At 53.3% G+C, this 19,033-nt stretch overlaps 1 protein-coding gene across 1 annotated transcript in view; it reads right to left on the reverse strand.

The window, feature by feature from the left end:
• Positions 1–987: 987 nt before the first annotated feature.
• The window catches only part of LOC116811559 (general transcription factor II-I repeat domain-containing protein 1), a 93,196-nt gene continuing 75,150 nt past the window's right edge, over positions 988–19,033 (reverse strand). Inside the window, exons 9-17 of the mRNA XM_032756663.2 lie at positions 18,713–18,896; positions 13,859–13,884; positions 12,719–12,827; positions 10,831–10,868; positions 10,242–10,322; positions 9,038–9,127; positions 4,061–4,108; positions 3,034–3,099; positions 988–1,466 (exon numbers count right to left, since the gene is read on the reverse strand). Of these exons, the coding sequence (XP_032612554.1) occupies positions 1,279–1,466; positions 3,034–3,099; positions 4,061–4,108; positions 9,038–9,127; positions 10,242–10,322; positions 10,831–10,868; positions 12,719–12,827; positions 13,859–13,884; positions 18,713–18,896 (830 nt within the window). The 3' untranslated portion in view covers positions 988–1,278. The remainder of the gene's footprint in view (positions 1,467–3,033; positions 3,100–4,060; positions 4,109–9,037; positions 9,128–10,241; positions 10,323–10,830; positions 10,869–12,718; positions 12,828–13,858; positions 13,885–18,712; positions 18,897–19,033) is intronic.

Consider the following 19,033-nt stretch of genomic DNA (forward strand, 5'->3'; position numbering starts at 1 on the left):
AGAGGTGCAATCATAGCTCACTGGAGCCTCCAAACCCCGCCTGGGCTTAAGTGATCCTCCCACCTAAGCCTCCTAAGTAGCTGAGATTACAGGTGTGCACCACCATGCCCAGCTAATTTAAATTTTTTTTGTAGAGATGGGGTCTCGTTATGTTGCCTGTGCCAGTCTTGAACTCCTGGCCTCAAGTGATCCTTCTGCTTCAGCCTCCTGAGTAGCTGAGACTACAGGCATGTGCTGCCACACCAGAGTTAAAAAATTTTTTTTTGCAGTGACAGAGTCTTGCTATGTTGCCCAGGCTGATCTTGAACTCCTGGGCTCAAGCAATCCTCCCACCTCAGCTTCCCAAAGTGCTGGGATTATAGGCATGAGCCACTGTTCCTGAAATCCCCCAACCACATTTTTACTCAATAACTGCCACCACCTTCTCCAAAGGGACTTTTTATCCTAGCTGGGCACACAGGGTGTATCCACGGGTGCTGCCCCAGGCCCTCGCTGGCAAAAACACAACATGCTCAAAGAAACAGAAAGAGCCTGGAGAAGCCGCTGCCGGACTTTCCCATCCTGGGACGATGGGGCACTGCCCCCAGCCCCTGGCCCAGGACACCAACACGCCAGCCTGGAGAACCCATGAGCTAATGGGACGTTCCCATTCTGCATCTGGGCAAACTGAACACTGCTCCCCTGAGACTGCGAGAGGGGTCAGCTAGGTGGCTTTGGGTCTGGCAGGCCTGGGGAGCCTCATGTCTGCCAACTGCAGCCAAACGCCATCTAACACCTTGCTGTCAAAAAAAAAAAAAAAGAGAGAGAGAGAGAGAGAAAAGAAAGGCCTGGTCCGGTGGCTCATGCCTATAATCCCAGCACTTTGGGAGGCTGAGGTGGCTGGATCACTTGAGGTCAGTAGTTCAAGACCAGCTTGGCCAACATGGTGAAACCCTGTCTCCGCTAAAGATACAAAAATTAGCTGGGTGTGGTGGCGCACACCTGTAGTCTCAGCTACTCAAGGGGCTGAGGCAGGAGAATCAGTTGAACTCGGGAGGCGGAGGTTGCAGTGAGCCAAGTTCGCACCACTGTACTCCAGCCTGGGACACAGAGTGAGACTCTGTCTCAAAAATAAAATAAAATAAAATAAAAAAATTAGCTGGGCATGGTGGCACATACCTGTGGTCCCAGCTATTTGGGTGGCTGAGGCACAAGAATCGCTTGATGGCAATTTGGTGCTGCTTCTGCCCCTGGGTGCTGAGCAGGCCTGGTGCTGTCTCCCGTGGACCTGGTCAGGCCTTACCTCTTGATGACAAACTGGATGCTGTTGCTGGCCTCCAGAATCTTCCGGAGCTTGGCGATCCCGAAGCAGTTGGGCCTGCGGAGGGAGATGCCTTCAGGCAGTCCCACCACAAACAGCTCCTCCGGGTGCATCAGAAACTTGGAGTACGGCACCTTGACGGGCTCCGAGATGCCAATGGCCTTGGCTGCAGACACATGGCTGCTGTAAGGCCACCCGGTGCCATAGGGCAAGGAATCTCAACCCCTGTGTCCCGTGCCTGTGTGGGGGGCAAAGCTGCCAGAGCCCTTTTGAGGGCCTGCCAGCCTTCCTGGGAGGTGGAAAGAGTGGCCCCCCCAGCCTGCAGGAAAGGAACCTGGAGTTTAGAGGGGACGTGACTTGTCTGAGGTCACAGAGCCACTAAACAGCAGAGCCAGGGGATAAGAACTCAACCCACGGTTACCCCAAGGCCCAGGCTGGGTCCATGCCCTCATGCCCAGGCAGCACAGAAGCCACCACTAATGGCTGCTGAGATTCGGCATTGCTTCCCCCTAAGTCCATTGGGCCTCACCCTTCCAGAAGGGCCCCCCAAGTGTCCCTCCTGCCACCATAAGCAACCCCACATGCAGCCCAACACCACGCCTTGGAATGAGACCGATCTCTGCCATTGAGTAGTGTGGGGCCTTGGACAAGTCACACCCCTTTACTAGGCCTTAGTTCTCCTCATCTGTAAAGTGGGTCTTAGGACATGGGGATTTTGTGAGATGGGATACAAGAACACGAGAGGCTGGGTGCAGTGGCTCACGCCTGTAATCCCTGCACTTTGGGAGGCTGAGGTGGGTGGACCAGCCTGGCCAAAATGGTGAAGCCCTGTCTCTATTAAAAATACAGGCTGGGTGTGGTGGCTCACACCTGTAATCCCAGCACTTTGGGAGGCCGAGGCGGGCGGATCACGAGGTCAGGAGATCGAGACCATCCTGGTTAACATGGTGAAACCCCATCTCTACTAAAAATACAAAAAATTAGCCAGGCGCGGTGGCGGGCGCCTGTAGTCCCAGCTACTCGGGAGGCTGAGGCAGGAGAATGGCGTGAACCCGGGAGGCGGAGCTTGCAGTGAGCTGAGATCACGCCACTGCACTCTGGCCTGGGCGAAAGAGTGCGACTCCATCTCAAAAAAAAAACAAAAAAAACCAAAACAAAAATTAGCTGGGCGTGGTGGCGGGCGCCTGTAATCCCAGCTACTCGGGAGGGTGAGGCAGGATAATTGCTTGAATCCGGGAGGCGCAGGTTGCAGTGAGCTGATATTGCACCACCGCACTCTAGCCTTGGCGACAGAATGAGACTCCATCTCAAAAAAAAAAAAAAAGGGGGGGGGAAAGAAAAACAAAAGAAGAACATGGGGAAGCACCTTGCCTCATGCCCGGCACACCACTGAGGTTATCTTATCTTCTTATTATGAGTCTTCTTTTGGACCCTGGGTGAGGGTGAGGGCAGAGGGCTGAGGGCTGGAGATATTACAGGGGAGGGAGTGGCCTCTCCAACCTGCGGCTGAGGCAGAGTGTGAGTGAGTGAGCCAGGGAGCCTGAGTGGCAGCCTCTCTAGTGTCCCCATCCTCATGACGGGTCCCAGCTCCTCCCTTCTCTCTCTCCCTTGTCCCTGCCCAGAGAGCAGCTGGGATGGGAACAGGCAAGGGGGTGCATCCAAAGCCCTTCTGCAAACAGGGCAACTGGAGGGGGGCCAGGATGCCCCCAGACCCTGTCCCACTTCTTGCTCACCGTATCGTGTGTTGAAGAGCAGCTCCACCTGCTTCCGCAGGGGCCGGATCACATCACCGTGGCTGTCTGGAAGGCAAAAGGCAGTCTGTTGAGGCTCTTTGGTGGCAGCCTCTTGGCTGATGCTCCTGTTCTGCTGGTACCAAGATTGGCCCTGTGGTGGGATCTTGGAATGGGGGAAGGCTGGGGCAGTAGCGGTGGGTAACTTATTTCCTCAGAAATGGCACACGCAGACAGGTCCACAATTCCTGGGCTCACATTCTTGTTTGTGAAATCAAATCTAGGGTGCCGCCAGCCTGAATGAAGATTTGGAAGGTTCTGTGGACTAGGAGTGACCATGGGTCTTTCTAGGTATGTGACTAACCATGTGACTGAGTACGTGACTGAGTATAGTATGTGACAGAACTAGTGGGTACAAGCTAAGCCTGCAAATTGAGCAGGCTGCCACCAGGTGGCAGTGGAACTGTGTTAAGACTTCATGGTACCTCCTGCCAGGCTGGGTTTGGGAAAGTTACAATTCTCTCCTCTAACACTCATTCCATTCCAGGATACTACAGAGATGAAACAGACCCACCCTCACCCTGGCCTCCCTCTCTCTCTGTCCTACTTCCATTCTCAGCAGGGAGGGAATTCTTACGTTCCTGAGAATGGGCGTGTCTGCTGGACACAAAGCCAATTTTGTGCTTTGAGGCCTCTATTCTACTTGTTCAGATAGAGGAGGCTCAGTTCCCACTCTTAAAACCTTTGTGGAAAGCAGCAGGGTGTGTAATAAAAACAAAGGTTTACAATTTTCCTTAGCAGTGGGAACTGCTCTCACCTTTGACCAGGAACCTCCTGGTTCTAGAATACAAGTCCTTAAATCTCCTCCCATATCATGCAGTCCACAGGATTCCCACCCCCAAACCAGGGTGCTGGAGCGAGATGAGGTGGAGAGAAGGAAGAGACCCAGAGGCCAAGGGGAGGTGGATGGCAGGGGAGGAGAGATGGGGTGGGGGTGGGCGTAAAATGTCGGGGGTAGACAGGGCCTCACCTTCCACGGGCCTCTCCTCGGGCCGCGGGTCCTCACTCAGGCCTTTGTCTAAAAGAGAACAGAGGATGCCGGGAAGCCACATTCATCATCTCCTAAGCCATGCACTGCCGACATCAGGCCAGATAGCTGGGGAATGGCAGGCCAGGGGGCCCCAACTCTGAAGCATGGCGTCCACTCCAATGGGATCAGGGACCCCGATTCCATACAGGTGCCTACCCTGGCCTTCACACGAAAGCAGGCTGAGATCATTTTGCGTGCATCTCCCAAGCTAGACACTGAGGACACGTGGCTACAAGACAAAGTCCTCGGCTGGGCATGGTGGCTCATGCCTGTAATCCCAGCACTTTGGGAGGCTGAGGTGGGTGGATCACTTGAGGCCAGGAGTTTGAGACCAGCTTGGCCAACATGGGGAAACAGTGTCTCTACTAAAAACACAAAAATACAAAAATTGGGTGGGCATGATGGCGCATGCCTGTAATCCCAGCCACTCGGGAGGCTGAGGCAGGAGAATTGCCTGAACCTGGGAGGCGGAGGTTGCAGCGAGGTCATGCCACTGCACTCCAGCCTGGGCAACAGAGTGAGACTCCGTCTCAAAAACAAACAAACAAACAAACAAACAAAAAAACCTCCCGGTGAGAATACAAGGGACAATTTGTTTAAAATAGTCATCACATGAGTTAGCACACAGATAAAAACATACAAAGGGTAGATGCTAGGAATACTAGTGATTGCCTGAGGAGGATGTGATTGGAGCTTTTTCCTTCGTGTGTTACATAGTTTTTTGTTTTGTTTTAAGAGACAGGGTCTTGCTCTTGCCCAGGCTGGAGTGCAGTGGTGCAATCACAGCTCACTACAGCCTCAACCTCTTAGGCTCAAGCTATCCTCCCTCCTCAGCTACCTGAATAGCTGGGACTACAGGTAGGTACCACCACATCCAGCTAATTGTTTTATTTTTTGTAGAGATGGGGTCTTGCTCCGTTGCCCAGGCTGGTTGTAAACTCCTGGGATCAAGCAATCCACCCGCCTCAGTCTCCTCAGTAGCTGGAACTAGAGGCATGCACCACCACGGCTGGCTGCTTTTAAAAATTTTTTGTAGAGACAGGGTTTCACCATGTTGCCCAAGCTGGTCTCGAACTCCTGGGCTCAAGCGATCCTCCCACCTTTGCCTCCCAAAGTTCTAGGATTACAGACATGAGCCACTGTAACTGCTCAATGTGTTACACAGTTCTGTATCATTTAACTGTTTCATATCATACATGTGTAAACAGACAAAGCACACACATGCAAAATCCTCTAATTCATGGTGGTCCTGGACATCTCAGAATTTTCTTTTTTTGTTGTTGTTTGGTACTTTTTGAGACAGAGTCTCACTCTGTCACCCAGTTGGGAGTGCAGTGGTGCAGTCTCAGCTCACTGCAACCTCCACCTCCAGGGTTCAAGCCATTCTCCTTCCTCAGCCTCCTGAGTAGCTGGGATTACAGGTGTGTACTACCATCAGAATTTTCTTTTTCTTTTTTTTTTATTTTTCTAGATAGAGTTTTGCTCTTGTCACCCAGGCTGGAGTGCAATGGTGTGATCTTGGCTCACTGCAACCTCTGCCTCCTGGGTTCAAGTGATTCTCCTGCCTCAGCCTCCCAAATAGCTGGAATAACAGGTGCGCACCACCATGCCCAGCTAATTTTGTATTTTTAGTGGAGATGGAGTTTCTCCATGTTGGCCAGGCTGGTCTCGAACTCCTGATCTCAGGTGATCCACCCGCCTTGGCCTCCCAAAGTGCTGAGATTATAAGCGTGAGCCACTACGCCCAGCCAGAATTTTCTTAATTCATCAGGTTTGACTGGGGTGCCTGGGAAGGAGCCCTGCATGGGAAACATGTTTTCCAGCCCAAGGCTGTGTGACCTTGGGGAGGTGGATGAGCCTTGCTGAGCCTGTGTTCTGCTCTGTGAAACAAACAGCAATGATGCTGTGCTCATCCAAGGCCCCCAGCCCTGCAGTGCCACCCAGCCTCTGGCTGTGAGTGCTGCATGGAGGCTTCTATGGTGTTTTCTAAGGCCACTGCAAACCCAGCTGGGCACCGTGCCAGTTCCTTAGCCGCCACGCCATGCTGTCATCTCAGCCTGAGCTTGGTGTCAACCAAACTCTTTGGATAGCTACACCACAGACTGTTGTCAAGTCTGGTCATGCCCAGTTTGTGCTGGACAAATCATATTTTTTTCTTCATTACCAAAGTATTAGAAGTGCATCATAACTGATTTAGAAAATAAAAAAGGCAAATCATTTTGCCTAACACCGCTACTGTTTGGCTATACCCTTGTTCTTCCCCAGTGATTACGTTTGCAACACAGTTGTAAGCAAAGCACAATCAATTTTTCTTCTTTTGCTTAGTATATCCTAAGCATCCTTCCTTGTTGCCTTTTTTTGTTTATTTGTTTGTTTTTGAGATAGAGTTTCACTCTGTTGCCCAGGCTGGAGTGCAGTGGCATGATCTCGGCTGTAAACTTCGCCTCCCAAGGTTCAAGAGGTTTTCCTGCCTCAGTGTCCCAAGTAGCTGGGACTGCAGGTGCCTGCCACCACGCCCAGCTAATTATTTGGTCTTTTTAGCAGAGATGGGGTTTCACTAGGTTGGCCAGGCTGATCTTGAACTCCTAGCCTCAGGTGATCTGCCCACCTCGGCCTCCCAAAGTGCTGGGATTATGCAGTCTTCAGTCTTCATGCCCGGCCTATTTTTGTTTTTTTTGAGATGGTGTCTTGCTGTGGCACCCAGACTGGAGTGCAGTGGCACCATCATAGCCCACTGCAGGCTCCAACTCCTGGGCTCAATGGATCCTCCTGCCTCAGCCTCCTGAGTAGATGGGACTATACATAGGTCCTACTGTGCCTGTCTGATTTTTTTTTATCTATCTATCTATCTATCTATCTATCTATCTATCTATCTATCTATCATCTATCATCTATCTATGTATCTATCTATCTATCTATCTATCTATCTATCTATCTATCTATCTATCTATCTATCTGGTTATTTTGAGGCAGAGTTTTGCTCTGTCGTCCAGGCTGGAGTGCAGTGGCAAAATCTTGGCTCACTGCAATCTCTGCCTCCTGGGTTCAAGTGATTCTCCTGCCTCAGCCTCCTGAGTAGCTGGGACTACAGGCACCCGCCACCACACCCAGCTAATTTTTGTATTTTTAGTAGAGAAGGGGTTTCACCATGCTGGCCAGGCTGGTTTTGAACTCCTGACCTCAAGTGATCTGCCCACCTCAGCCTCCCAAACTGGTGAATTACAGGTGTGAGCGAACGTGCCTGACCTATTTATTTATTTTAAGATAGGGTCTTGCTCAGTGGCACCATCACGGCTCCCCACAGCCTCAACCTCCTGGGCTCAATCAATCCTCCCACCTCAGCCTCCCAAGTAGCTGGGACTACAGGCATGCACCACCAGGCCCAACTAATTTTTGTATTTTTTGTAGAGATAGGGTTTCACCATGTTGCCCAGGCTGGTCTCAAGCTCCTGGGCTGAGGCAATCCTCCTGTCTTGGCCTCCCAAAGTGTTGAGATTATAGGTGTGAGACACTGTGTCAGTCAATTAAAAAAAAAGTCTTGTAGAGATGGAGTCTTGCTATGTTGCCCAGGCTGGTCTCGAACTCCTGGCCTCAAGCAGTCCCCTCACCTTGGCCTCCCAAAGTGCTGGAATTACAGGCGTGAGCCACCTTGCCCTGCCTATTTTACTTGTTTGCTTACTGTTTTATCTCTCCACACGAGGATGTGTACCACAGCAGGTGGGGACACCTGTATGGTCCACTGCTTTTTCCATAGCCCCTTACGCAGGACCTAGTACACAGCAGGTGCTCAATAAATATTTGTTGAGGCAGGGCGTGGTGGCTCACGCCTATAATCCCAGCACTTTGGGAGGCTGAGGCAGGAAGATCATTTGAGATCAGGAGTTCGAGACCTGCCTGACCATCACGGTGAAACCCCGTCTCTACTAAAAATACAAAAAAAATTAGCCAGGCGTGGTGGCAGGTGCCTCTAATCCCAGCTACTCAGGAGGTTAAGGCAGGAGAACTGCTTGAACCCGGGAGGCGGAGGTTGCAGTGAGCTGAGATCGTGTCACTGCACTCCAGCCTGGGCGACAGAGTGTGGCTCCATCTCAAAAAATTTAAGAGATGGGTCTCTCTATGTTGTCCAGGCTGATCTTGAACTCCCAGCCTCAAGTAATCCCCTTGCCTTGGCCTCCCAAAGTGCTGGGGTTACAGGCATGAGCCACCTTGCCCTGCCTATTTTACTTATTTGCTTACTATCCATCTATCTCTTCACAGGAGGATGTGTACCCCAGGAGGTGGGGACTTCTGCTTGATTCACTGCTTTGTTTCCAGCCCCTTACACAGGACCTGGTACACAACAGATGCTCAATAAATAGTCGTTGGATAAACGGACAAATTAATCCCAACAGGTGGCTCCTGGGAAGGATGCTGGGCCTTGTTATAAATAGAGCCTATGGCCGGGCACGGTGGCTCATGCCTGCAATCCCAGCACTTTGGGAGGCCGAGGCAGGTGGATCACCCGAGGTCGGGAGTTCAAGACTAGCCTGACCAACATGGTGAAAGCCTGCCTCTACTAAAAATACAAAATTAGCCGGGCGTGGTGGCGGGCGCCTGTAATCCCAGCTACTCAGGGGGCTGAGGCAGGAGAATCTCTTGAACCCGGGAGACAGAGGTTGCGGTGAGCCGAGACCGCACCACTGCACTCCAGCCTGGGCAACAAGAGTGAAATTCCGTCTCTAAATAAATAAATAAATAAATAGAGCCTACTTGAGGTTTCCAAAAGGAACCCAGCCTTGGATTAGGGTCAGGCATATATTTCCTCTACTAGAGATGGCTGACACCAAGAAAAGCCTGGGGCCTGCCTGGCCCACCCCTTTCCGTTTGCACCCTGGAGAGCTGAGTCCCAAGCACCACCAGCCCAGGTCCATTTCTTACCTGTCAGCATCTCCATCCCATAACCAGAATCCTCCGATGGCAGGTGCCCAGGCATCGAGTCTGTCATTTCCTCAGAGGTTGGCGAGGGGTCTGAAGACAAAACTCCAAATGACATGGGTGTCTTCTGCCTGTCATACTCCTGTCACAGTCCCTCAGGGACCACCCAGCCCAGTCTCCCCACAGACAAGGGTCCTTTTCTTTCTCTCTCTTTTTTTTTTTTTGTTCAAGATGGAGTCTCACTCTGTCGCCGAGGCTGGAGTGCAGTGGCGCCATCTTGGCTCACTGTAACCTCCGCCTCCCGGGTTCAAGCGATTCTCCTGCCTCAGCCTCCCAAGTAGCTGGGACTACAGGCATGAGCCACCACGCCTGGCTTGTTTTTGTATTTTTAGTAGAGATGGGGTTTCACCATGTTGGCCAGGCTGGTCTCTAACTCCTGACCTCAGGTGATCCACCCGCCTCGGCCTCCCAAAGTGCTGGGATTACAGGCGTGAGCCACTGTGCCCAGCCATTTCTTTTTTTTGAGATAGGTTCTCGTTCTGTTGCCCAGGCTGGAGTGCAGTGGTGGGATCACAGCTCACTGCAGCCTCCAACTCTTGGGCTCAAGTGATCCTCCTGCCTCAGCCTCCTGAGAAGCTATACCGACAGGCACACACCACCACATCTGGTTAATGTTTTGTATTTTTCGTAGAGATGGGGGTCTTGTTATGTTGCCCAGGCTGGTCTTGAACTCCTAGCCTCAAGCCATCCTCCCGTGTCAGCCACCCAAAATGCCGGGATTACAAGCATGAGCCACTGTGCCCGGCACCCTCTTGGCTTCTAACAGTCACCCCATACTGAGGCTCCAGTGCCCAAATCTACCCTCTCCTCTGAAGATGTGGAAAATGAGGCTTGGCAGGGGGTAGGGTCCAACTCAGAGCCTCACACTCATGCCTTTTTCTTCTCTCCAGCCTCACAAATCCCAGGGAAGCCAAGCCAGGGAGGTGAAGTTTGAGGGGACCTTCTGGAACGTCAGAGCTGAGAACACTGATTCGCAATGCAGGGGGCAGATGTGGCCAGAAAAAGCATTCACAATACACTGATGGCTCTCAGAATCCATGGAGAGAAACAGTGGCCTGGAGGACTCTTCTTCACCAGGGCAGACCCTCGGGAGGCTAATGGTATGGCCCTGATTTCTGCAAGGGTTGGTCAGATGCCCATCCCTTACCTGGGACGGTGACCTGAATGATGTCCAGATCCTCTGGCTCAATTTTGATCGGCCTCAGCCCACCCAGCTCCCCGGAGGTTCCTGCAAGGTGGAAAGGAAGGATCCTGTCAAGTCTGGCACAAGCCTGACTGGGCAGAGTGAGTCTTTCCAGAACATTCTGGTGTCTGTAACTTGTTATTGAGGCCCTACCTAGGACAAGTCATGTCAGCCCCCTGGCTCCTGCCCAGACTGGAACTGGAGGTCAGGGGGGCCCTCAGGCCAGGCTTAGAGGCTCCAATTTACAGACCTGGTGGCTGAGGACCCCCAGAGGGGAGGCTGCTGGGCCAAGAACCTGGAGCCTGGGTCTGGGCATTGACAGGAGGCAGTGGTGATGGCCAACACCCAGCTGTCCGTGTCCTCAACCCCAGTAAGCTCCCAGCATGCCTTGCACCTCCGCGCTGCGAGGCCTGGGGGATGCAGGTGGGCAGAGGAGGCTCGTTAGCACTCCAGGCTCATGGGCTGAGTTGAGCTCCTCCCCAAGGCTGCCGGGTAGGGCTGGTGGTTGCCCTCCCGGCCCACGACACACATAGTGGGCCCTGTTCCTTCTCACCTGGCCCGCAGTCTTCAGACATGCTGCCCTTGTCTGACCTGTGAAGGGAAGCAGGAAATGACACCTGTCAGCCAAGTCCAGGGCCACCCTGCCCCAGCCTTGCCCCTCCGGGCGGTCGGGGCCCACCACGGTCGCCACTGCAGAAGGCATCCCTGTCCCCATCAGCCCCTGGCCCTCCAGGATGGTGCTCCCCACCTCCACCAGGGAGACAGATTCCCTGTGCCCTGTCTCAAGGGACCACAATCTCCAGGGGTGGCCGAGCCAGGCGCCTGCTCACTCTCCTGGGGTGAACCATCTGGGGATCCCCCTTCCTTACCATCTGGGAGCTCTGGGGCTCCTGGGCTTGGCATACTGGGGGTTTTGATCACTGCTTGTGGGGGACTGAGACCTGCAGGGCCTGGAAAGTGTTAAGAATCTGGGGAGGGGGCTGGAGAATGAAGGTGGCAGGAACCCTGGGACAGATGATTTGGTTAATTCCCTCCCTCCAAGAGAACTGCAGGGAGAAGCCTGATATGATGTGGGGATTCTGGGATAAACGGCCCACCCCTGCCCCTAAGAGGTCAGAATGTGCTTGGGGGGTGTTGGTGGATGGTAGCCAAGCTGAGTGCTGGGGGCAGGGTCTGGTGGGCACTCAGGACAGGCATCAGACCTGGGGTTGGTATGTATGTACGCATGTAGGTGTGTATGTGTATGTATGTATGCATCCAAGTTTTTTTTTTTTTTTTTGAGACGGAGTCTTGTTCTGTTACCCAGGCTGGAGTGCAGTGGCACAATCTTGGTTCACTGCAACCTCCGCTTCTGGGGTTCAAACGATTCTCCTGCCTCAACCTCCCAAGTGGCTGGGACTATTATAGGCATGCGCCACCATGCCTGGCTAATTTTTTTTTTTTTATTTTTAGAAGAGACGGGGTTTCGCCATGTTGGCCAGGTTGGTTTCAAACTCCTGATCTCAGGTGATCTGCCTGGCTCAGCCTCTCAAAGTGCTGGGATTACGGACGTGAGCCATCACGCCCAGCTACATGTTTGTATTTTTGAAACAAGGTCTTTACTCTGTTGCCCAGGCTGGAGTGCAGTGGTGCGATCATGGCTCACTGCAGCCTTGACCAACCAGGCTCAAGCTATCCTCCCACCTCAGCCTCCCAAGTAGCTGGGACCACAGGTACCAGCCACTATGCCCAGCTAACTTTTTACTTTTTGTAGAGACAAGGGTCTCACTCTGTTGCCCAGGCACTACTCACTGTGTTGAGTAGTCTCAAACTCCAGGGGTCAAGAGATCCACCCACTTTGGCCTCCCAAAGTGCTGGGATTACAGGAGTGAGGCACCAAGCCCGGCCTGGTGTGGGTGTGTATTTATTTTGAGACAGAGTCTCGCTCTGTCACCCAGACGGGAGTACAGTGGTGCAATCTCAACTCACTGCAACCTCTCCCTCCCAGGTTCAAGCCATTCTCTTGCCTCAGCCTCCTGAGTAGCTGGGATTACACATGCGCACCACCACACCCGGCTAATTTTGTGTTTTTAGTAGAGATGGGGTTTTCACCGTGTTGCCCAGGCTGGTCTCGAACTCCTGACCTCAAGAGATCCGCCCACCTCGGCCTCCCAAAGTGCTGAGATTACAGGTGTGAGCCACCACACCTGGCCTAGTGCGGGCATTTAGAGGCTTCTGAGAGAGGTGACATCTGGCTAGATGTTGGGGGTGGGACAGTTCTCTAGGTGAGAGTTCTCTAGGCAGAGGGAAGTAGGTGGAGTCTGTTTTCCCTTGCCCTCCCTTTGCACCTTCAGGGGTGGTGGTGTGGTGGGAGCCGCCCTGGGTCCCCCCTTGCAGGTAACACTGCCTCAGCCCAGAGCAGGGCTGGCTGTGGGCCTCCGGGGCCAGGGGCAGGGCCTCACCGAGCATTCCCAGCAAGGTCAAGGACGGTGGCCCTAGAGACCTCTGCAGAGGTGTCCTCTGGCGGGCTGGCTGGCTCCAGCTTCGTGGTGTCTTTGGTAAACTTGTTCCCTGTGGGGAGAGTCAGGGAGGGCAGGGTGAAGGCCCTCTGGCCTCCTCTTGCTGCAGGGTCCCTGGGCAAAGGTCTCCATATGTGAAGCTGGGGGAATCCTGGGGATAGGGCCTGGCCTCTGCCCATCCTTGTGGGTGCCATGTCCAGCCAACAGCCAGGAATGGGTCCTGGGGAGAGACTCTGCTGCCAGAAGGAGGAACAGCAGCCCTGGTGCCAGAGGTGGCCAGAGATTTGGGAGAGCAAGGGGCAGGAGCAATGGGAGGCAGCAACCAGAGATGGTTCTTCTGCCCTCCAACACACTATGGGGGAGGAGCCCTCAGAAAAGGGCCGGGGCTTCCCCACGGCTGCATCACAGGACCAGGCACTCATTTCATCGTGCCAGGAGCCCAGAGGAAGGCGCTCTTATCATCCTCATTTCACACATGAGGAAACTGAAGCCCACAAGACCTTGCCCAAAGTCACAGAGCTGGTGGGAGGCGGGACTGGAACTGGGGTGCCAGGATCACCCCAAGATCCATGATGCTTTTGCTGCCCCAGGAAGAGCCCGCATCTTCCTCCTGGGACAGGCGTGCTGGCCCACGGGCCACTGTATGAGCTCTGGAGTCACACTGCTGGGCATGCAGCAGGGACCAATGCTCACCAGCTGGGCTTCCATTCGTCTGTCTGCACGTGAGGATAGGAGTGGAGCTACCTTCATAGGACTGTTGGAATCAGATTAAAATAAAATATGCTGGCAGCTTCAAAGACAGCGTGGTACAGGTTCAGGTTCACCAACCTGTCACAGGTTAGCATCCAGCGTTAGTACTCTCTGTCCAGGGCATTTGAAGCTGGGAGGGGTTGTCCTGACAGTCTGTCAGCACCTAGGAGCCCGGGACCCATTTCTGTCCCAGGACACAGAAGCCACAGCCCAGCCTCCCTCCCTGCCTGAGGGGAGGCGCTCAGGAGGACCAAGTCCAGGGCGGTGGCAGCTCGGGTTCTGTTGGGGAACCAACCTGGAAACTTCAGAATGGACTAGATGGTCCCCACATACCTGTGAAAATTCGCTCATCAAACATCCTGGGGAGAGAAGAGAGACAGGCATGAGAACGGTGCAGGCTGGAGGACTCTCCCGGGGCTCGGGGAGATGCCTCCAGGTTCCCTTTGGTGACGGTCACTAAGTGACACATGCACAGCTACAGACCTGGGCACCCGGCAGACACGCAGGCAGGAGAGGGCATGTCCGGAGCCTCAGAACATCCCAAACCGTTTTATTTTTATTTTTATTTTTGGAGACAGAGTCTCACTTTGTCGCCAAGGCTGGAGTGCAGTGGTGCGATCTCGGCTCATGGCAACCTCCGCCTCCAGGGTTCAAGCGATTCTCCTGCCTCAGCCTCCTGAGTAGCTGGGACTACAGACGTGCACCACCATGCCCTGCTAATTGTTGTACTTTAATCAAATTAATTAATTAATTATTTTTTAAGATGGAGTCTTGCTCTGTCGCCCAGGCTGGAGTGCAGTGGCGCGATCTCGGCGGGGAGTGGGATCTCTCAGTGTGAAAACAGAAGTCATTGTCAGCCTCGCTCCCCCAGCTCTGCCTCCCATGACTGGCGTTTTTGCCTCTGTTCTAATTTCCTGCTGGGCTCCCCATGAACCTCCGCCTCCCGGGTTCAAGGGATTCTCCTCCCTCAGCCTCCTGAGTAGCTGGGATTACAGGCGTGTGCAACCACATCCGGCTAATTTTTGTATTTTTAGTAGAGATGGGGTTTCACCATGTTGGCCAGGCTGGTCTCGAACTCCTGACCTCAGGTGATCCACCTGCCTCAGCCTCCCAAAGTGCTGGGATTACAGGCATGACCCACGGCACCCGGCCTATCCCAAACCATTTTTGCACAGCTAGGGAAAGCCTGGGCCAACCCCTGGGGCAGTCTTGGAGGGTCTAATCTGCTCACAACGCCCTGGGGGCCTCTTCTGGCCCCAGGTGAGTGACTCAAGCCCATTTCCCACCAGCACCTACTCTGCATGACTTGTTCATTTATCCTGAGGGCTTCTGCCCAACTTCTCCTGCGTCTTACTCAGTGACAGGCACAGGATGGCACAAAGCAGAGTTGCCAACCAATCGCGGCAGCACAAGGTGAACCGTGGGACCCTTTTTTTTTTTTTTTTGAGTTGGGGTCTTGCTTTATCACCCAGGCTGGAGTACAGTGGTGCAATCACAGCTCACTGCAGACTCGAACTCCTGGGTTCAAGCAATCCTCCTACCTCAACCTCCCAAGTAGCTGGGACTACAGGCATGCGCCACCAATGCCAGCTAAGTTTTAAATTTTTTTGTAGAGACAGGGTCTCACTATGTTGTCCAGGTGAACTCCTGACCTCAAGTGATCCTCCTGCCTCAGCCTCCCAGAGCGCTGGGATTACAGACAAGAGCCACTGCACCTGGCCTCGTGGGACCCTTCACAGGTGTCTTAGAAATCGAGGGGGCCCAAGCAGTGAGTGGCCAGCCCTTCCCTTAGGCAGGGAAGCGGGAGAGACTTTGCAGGGGAGAGAGCAGTGAGCTAGGTGAGGTGACTGGAGGCTGGAGGTGGAGCTGCACAGCCTTCAGTGCTGTCCTCAGGCACCTGGCATGTACCCTGTGGGCAACAGGTGCTCCAATGGTCATGACAAGGTCAGATTGTCAGAGAATGTCTTGGAGGAGGGGAAGCTGGGCACCCAGGGGCCCATTTAGGGACCCAAGCCATCCGGGTGAGATGCATGGAACCAGCCGGGCGTGGTGGCTCATGCCTATAATCCCAGCACTTTGGGAGGCCCAGGCGGGTGGATCACCTGAGGTCAGGAGTTCGAGACCAGCCTGGCTAACATGGCGAAACCCCGTCTCTACTAAAAATACAAAAACTAGCCAGGTGTGGTGGTGCATGCCTGTAATCCCAGCTACTCGGGAGGCTGAGGTAGGAGAATCGCTTGAACCTGAGAGGTGGAGGTTTCAGTGAGCCAACATGGCACCACTGCACTCCAGCCTGGGTGACAGAGTGAGACTCCATCTCAAAAAAAAAAAAAAAAAAAAGATGCACGGAACCTCTAGCCAGGAAAACGAGGATGAAATAAAGGTCTGAGAGTCTGAGAGGGCGGGGCTGGGCTCACACGCCCTCCTGCCTCCAGGACTGGCGTTCTGGCATTCTTTTCCTTCTAACCTCAGTCCCACCAGGGTGGTGCCTGGTGGTGGGTCAGGGGCCCTCAGGCAGCTGATTATGGAGACACAGCCAGCACTGGTTGTTGTTTTATTATTGTTTTTAGAGATAGGGTCTGGCTCTGTCACCCAGGCTGGAGTGCAGTGACGTCATCATAGCTCACTGCAGCCTCCAACTCCTGGGCTCAAGTGATCCTCCTCAGTCAGCCTCCTCAGTAGCTAGGACTACAGGTGCATACCACCAGGCCTGGCTATTTATTTTATTTTTTTGTAGAGATAGGGTCTCACTATATTGCCCAGGTTGGTCTCAAACTCCTGGCCTCAAGCAATCCTCCTGTCTCAGCCTTTCCAAGTGCTAGGATTACAAGTGTAAGCCACAGTGCTCAGCCTGCAGTTTTATTATTTACAGTTTTATTTATTTATCAGGGAGAACAGGGTCGGGGAGAGGTGGGTTCGAGACAGCATCGGGGACTTACACCATTCCCTGGGGGGGCATTGGGGGTGGAGGCAGATGTCAGGGAGCAGTCAGATGCCCTCACGGGCTGCCCGGACTGGAAGGCCCACATGATAGGCACTGACCAAGGGGTCTGGCCAGCCTCTAAGCACAGTTCTGAGTTCTAGAAATCTTCTCCAGATACTTTCTCCTCCTGAGTTCTGGCTTAGCTAGAACCAATATATCTGCCCCTGAGATGTGAACCCACAGCCCTGGGGGATTCTATTGTATCCCAGTAGAAATACAGACATGAGAAGTAGGAGGCCAGAACTTGGCATGAGTTGGGGTTGGGGCGGAGGTGGGGGCAGAGAGCTGTACCACCCATAACAAGACCCTCAGGCCTGGTAGAAAGCACTTCTGACTCCCAGACGGTGCATACCCTGCAGATACCTGGGCCAGGGCAGAGACTCTACTTCCCGGCTCCCCCCACTTTTTTTTTTTTTTTTTTTGAGATGGGGTCTCGCTATGTTGGCCAGGCTGGTCTTGAACTCCTGGGCTCAAGTAATCCGCCCACCTTGGCCTCCTAAAGTGCTGGGATTACAGGCCGTGAGCCACCGTGCCTGGTCCCTGGCTCCTTTTTAAGCCCTCTTCTCTCCTGACTCACTTTTGCCAGGATGATCTCAGATGGTTAAATGATGAGGCTGGGGTGTGTAATAGAAAAAAATGTACTTGGAGGCTCTGAAGCTGTAGCCACTGTTCTAAGCATTTCATCCACATCTGGTCATTTACTCTTCGATCAACACTATGAGGCATGGACAATTATCAGGCCTGATTTTTCTATGTTTAATTTATTTATTTAGAGATGGATTCTTGCCGTCACCCAGGCTGGAGTGCAGTTGTGCCATCTTGGCTCACTGCAATCTCTGCCGCCCGAGTTCAAGCCATTCTCATGCCTCAGCCTCCCGAATAACTGGGACTACAGGTGTGTGCCACTACGCCTGGCTAATTTTTGTATTTTTAGTAGAGACGGAGTTTCACCATGTTGGCCGGGCTAGCCTCGAACTCCTGACCTCAGGTGATCCACTCATCTCGGCCTCCCAAAGTGCTGGGATTACAGGCATAATCCAGGCCACCATGCCTGGCCTATTTTTTATTTTTTGAGATGGGGTGTCACTCTGTCACCCAGGCTGGAGTGCAGTGGCACGATCATAGCTCACTGCAGCCTCAAACTCCTGTGCTCAAGTGATCCTCCCGTCTCAGCCTCCAAGTAGCTGGGACTACAGGCACCTGCCACCATGCCTGGCTAACTTTTTAAATATTTTGCAGAGATGGGGTCTCGCCATGTTGCCTGGGCTGGTATCAGGCCTGGTTTATGTAAATGAGGCACAGAGTGGTTAAGTAACTTGCCCAAGAACGCCCAGGTCGGAAATGTCTTCAGGTGCACCGATGCACTTAATGATGTTTTAATTCACGAGGGAAATGAGGTCAATGAAAAAACACCTCATGCTTATTAAACATCTGCTACATGTCAGGTGTGTTTCATCCACTTTTTCATTTTATGTTAGGAAAACTTGGGTCGGGGGGGCCATCATTGTCCCTTTTCCCCACCCTTTTTTTTTTTTTTTAAGAAACAGGGCCTTGCTTTGACACTCAGGCTATGCAGGCCTGGGCAATATAGCAAGATCCCATCTCTGCTCAAAAAAAAAAAAAAAAAAAATTACCAAGTGCCTGATTAGGCCAGACACCATGCCTGCATTTTCCATTCAATCCTCAAAAGGCCCAGAAGGAAGAGGCCACACAGCTATGCAAGGAGCTATAACAGAATTCTCTCCCAGACCCGTCTGATTCTCTTTGTTAAGTTAGAGAACCATTCATTCTGCCCCTGCCCCGTCATTGCCTCCCCAGGCCCCTGCTTATCCCAGATGCCCCAAAACCCAGAGCCCAAGCCAAGCCCGGAGCGGAAGGCCAGTCCCCTACGCCCACCTGCACCTCTTTTTTTGAGACAGACTCTCACTTTGTCACCCAGGCTGGAGTGCAGTGGTGTGATCTTGGCTCATTTCAACCTCTGCCTCCCGGGTTCAAGAGATTCTCCTGCCTCAGCCTCCCAAGTAGCTGGGATTATAGGCACCCACCACCACACCTGGCTAATTTTTGTATTGTTAATAGAGACGGGGTTTTGCCATGTTGACCAGGCTGGTCTCGAACTCCTGGCTTCAAGCAATCCGCCTGCCTTGGCCTCCTAAAATGCTGGGATTACAGGCATGAGCCACCGCGCCCAGCCCCACCCGCACCTCTTAATGATGAAGTGGATGCTATGACGCTCCTCCAGGATCCGCTTCAGCTTGGGGACTCCATAAGTGCAGGGGCGCTTGAAGGGGATCTTGTCCGGGATGCCCACGATCTCCACAGCCTCCGGGTCACAGGCAATCTTCCGGTAGGGCACGGGGACCATGTGGTCCAGGCCCAGGGCTTCCGCTGGAAAGACAACCAAATGGCAAGACTGAGTGTGAGACAGGCTGCTGGACGCACAGGACCTGGGGACTGCGGTCACCATCACCTCCCACTGTCCCCACTCCACTCTGGCCATGTAGCGGCCAGAGAGATCCTGCAGA

Source organism: Hylobates moloch, unplaced genomic scaffold (assembly GCF_009828535.3).
Source record: "Hylobates moloch isolate HMO894 unplaced genomic scaffold, HMol_V3 SCAFFOLD_1, whole genome shotgun sequence".
NCBI lineage: Eukaryota > Metazoa > Chordata > Mammalia > Primates > Hylobatidae > Hylobates > Hylobates moloch.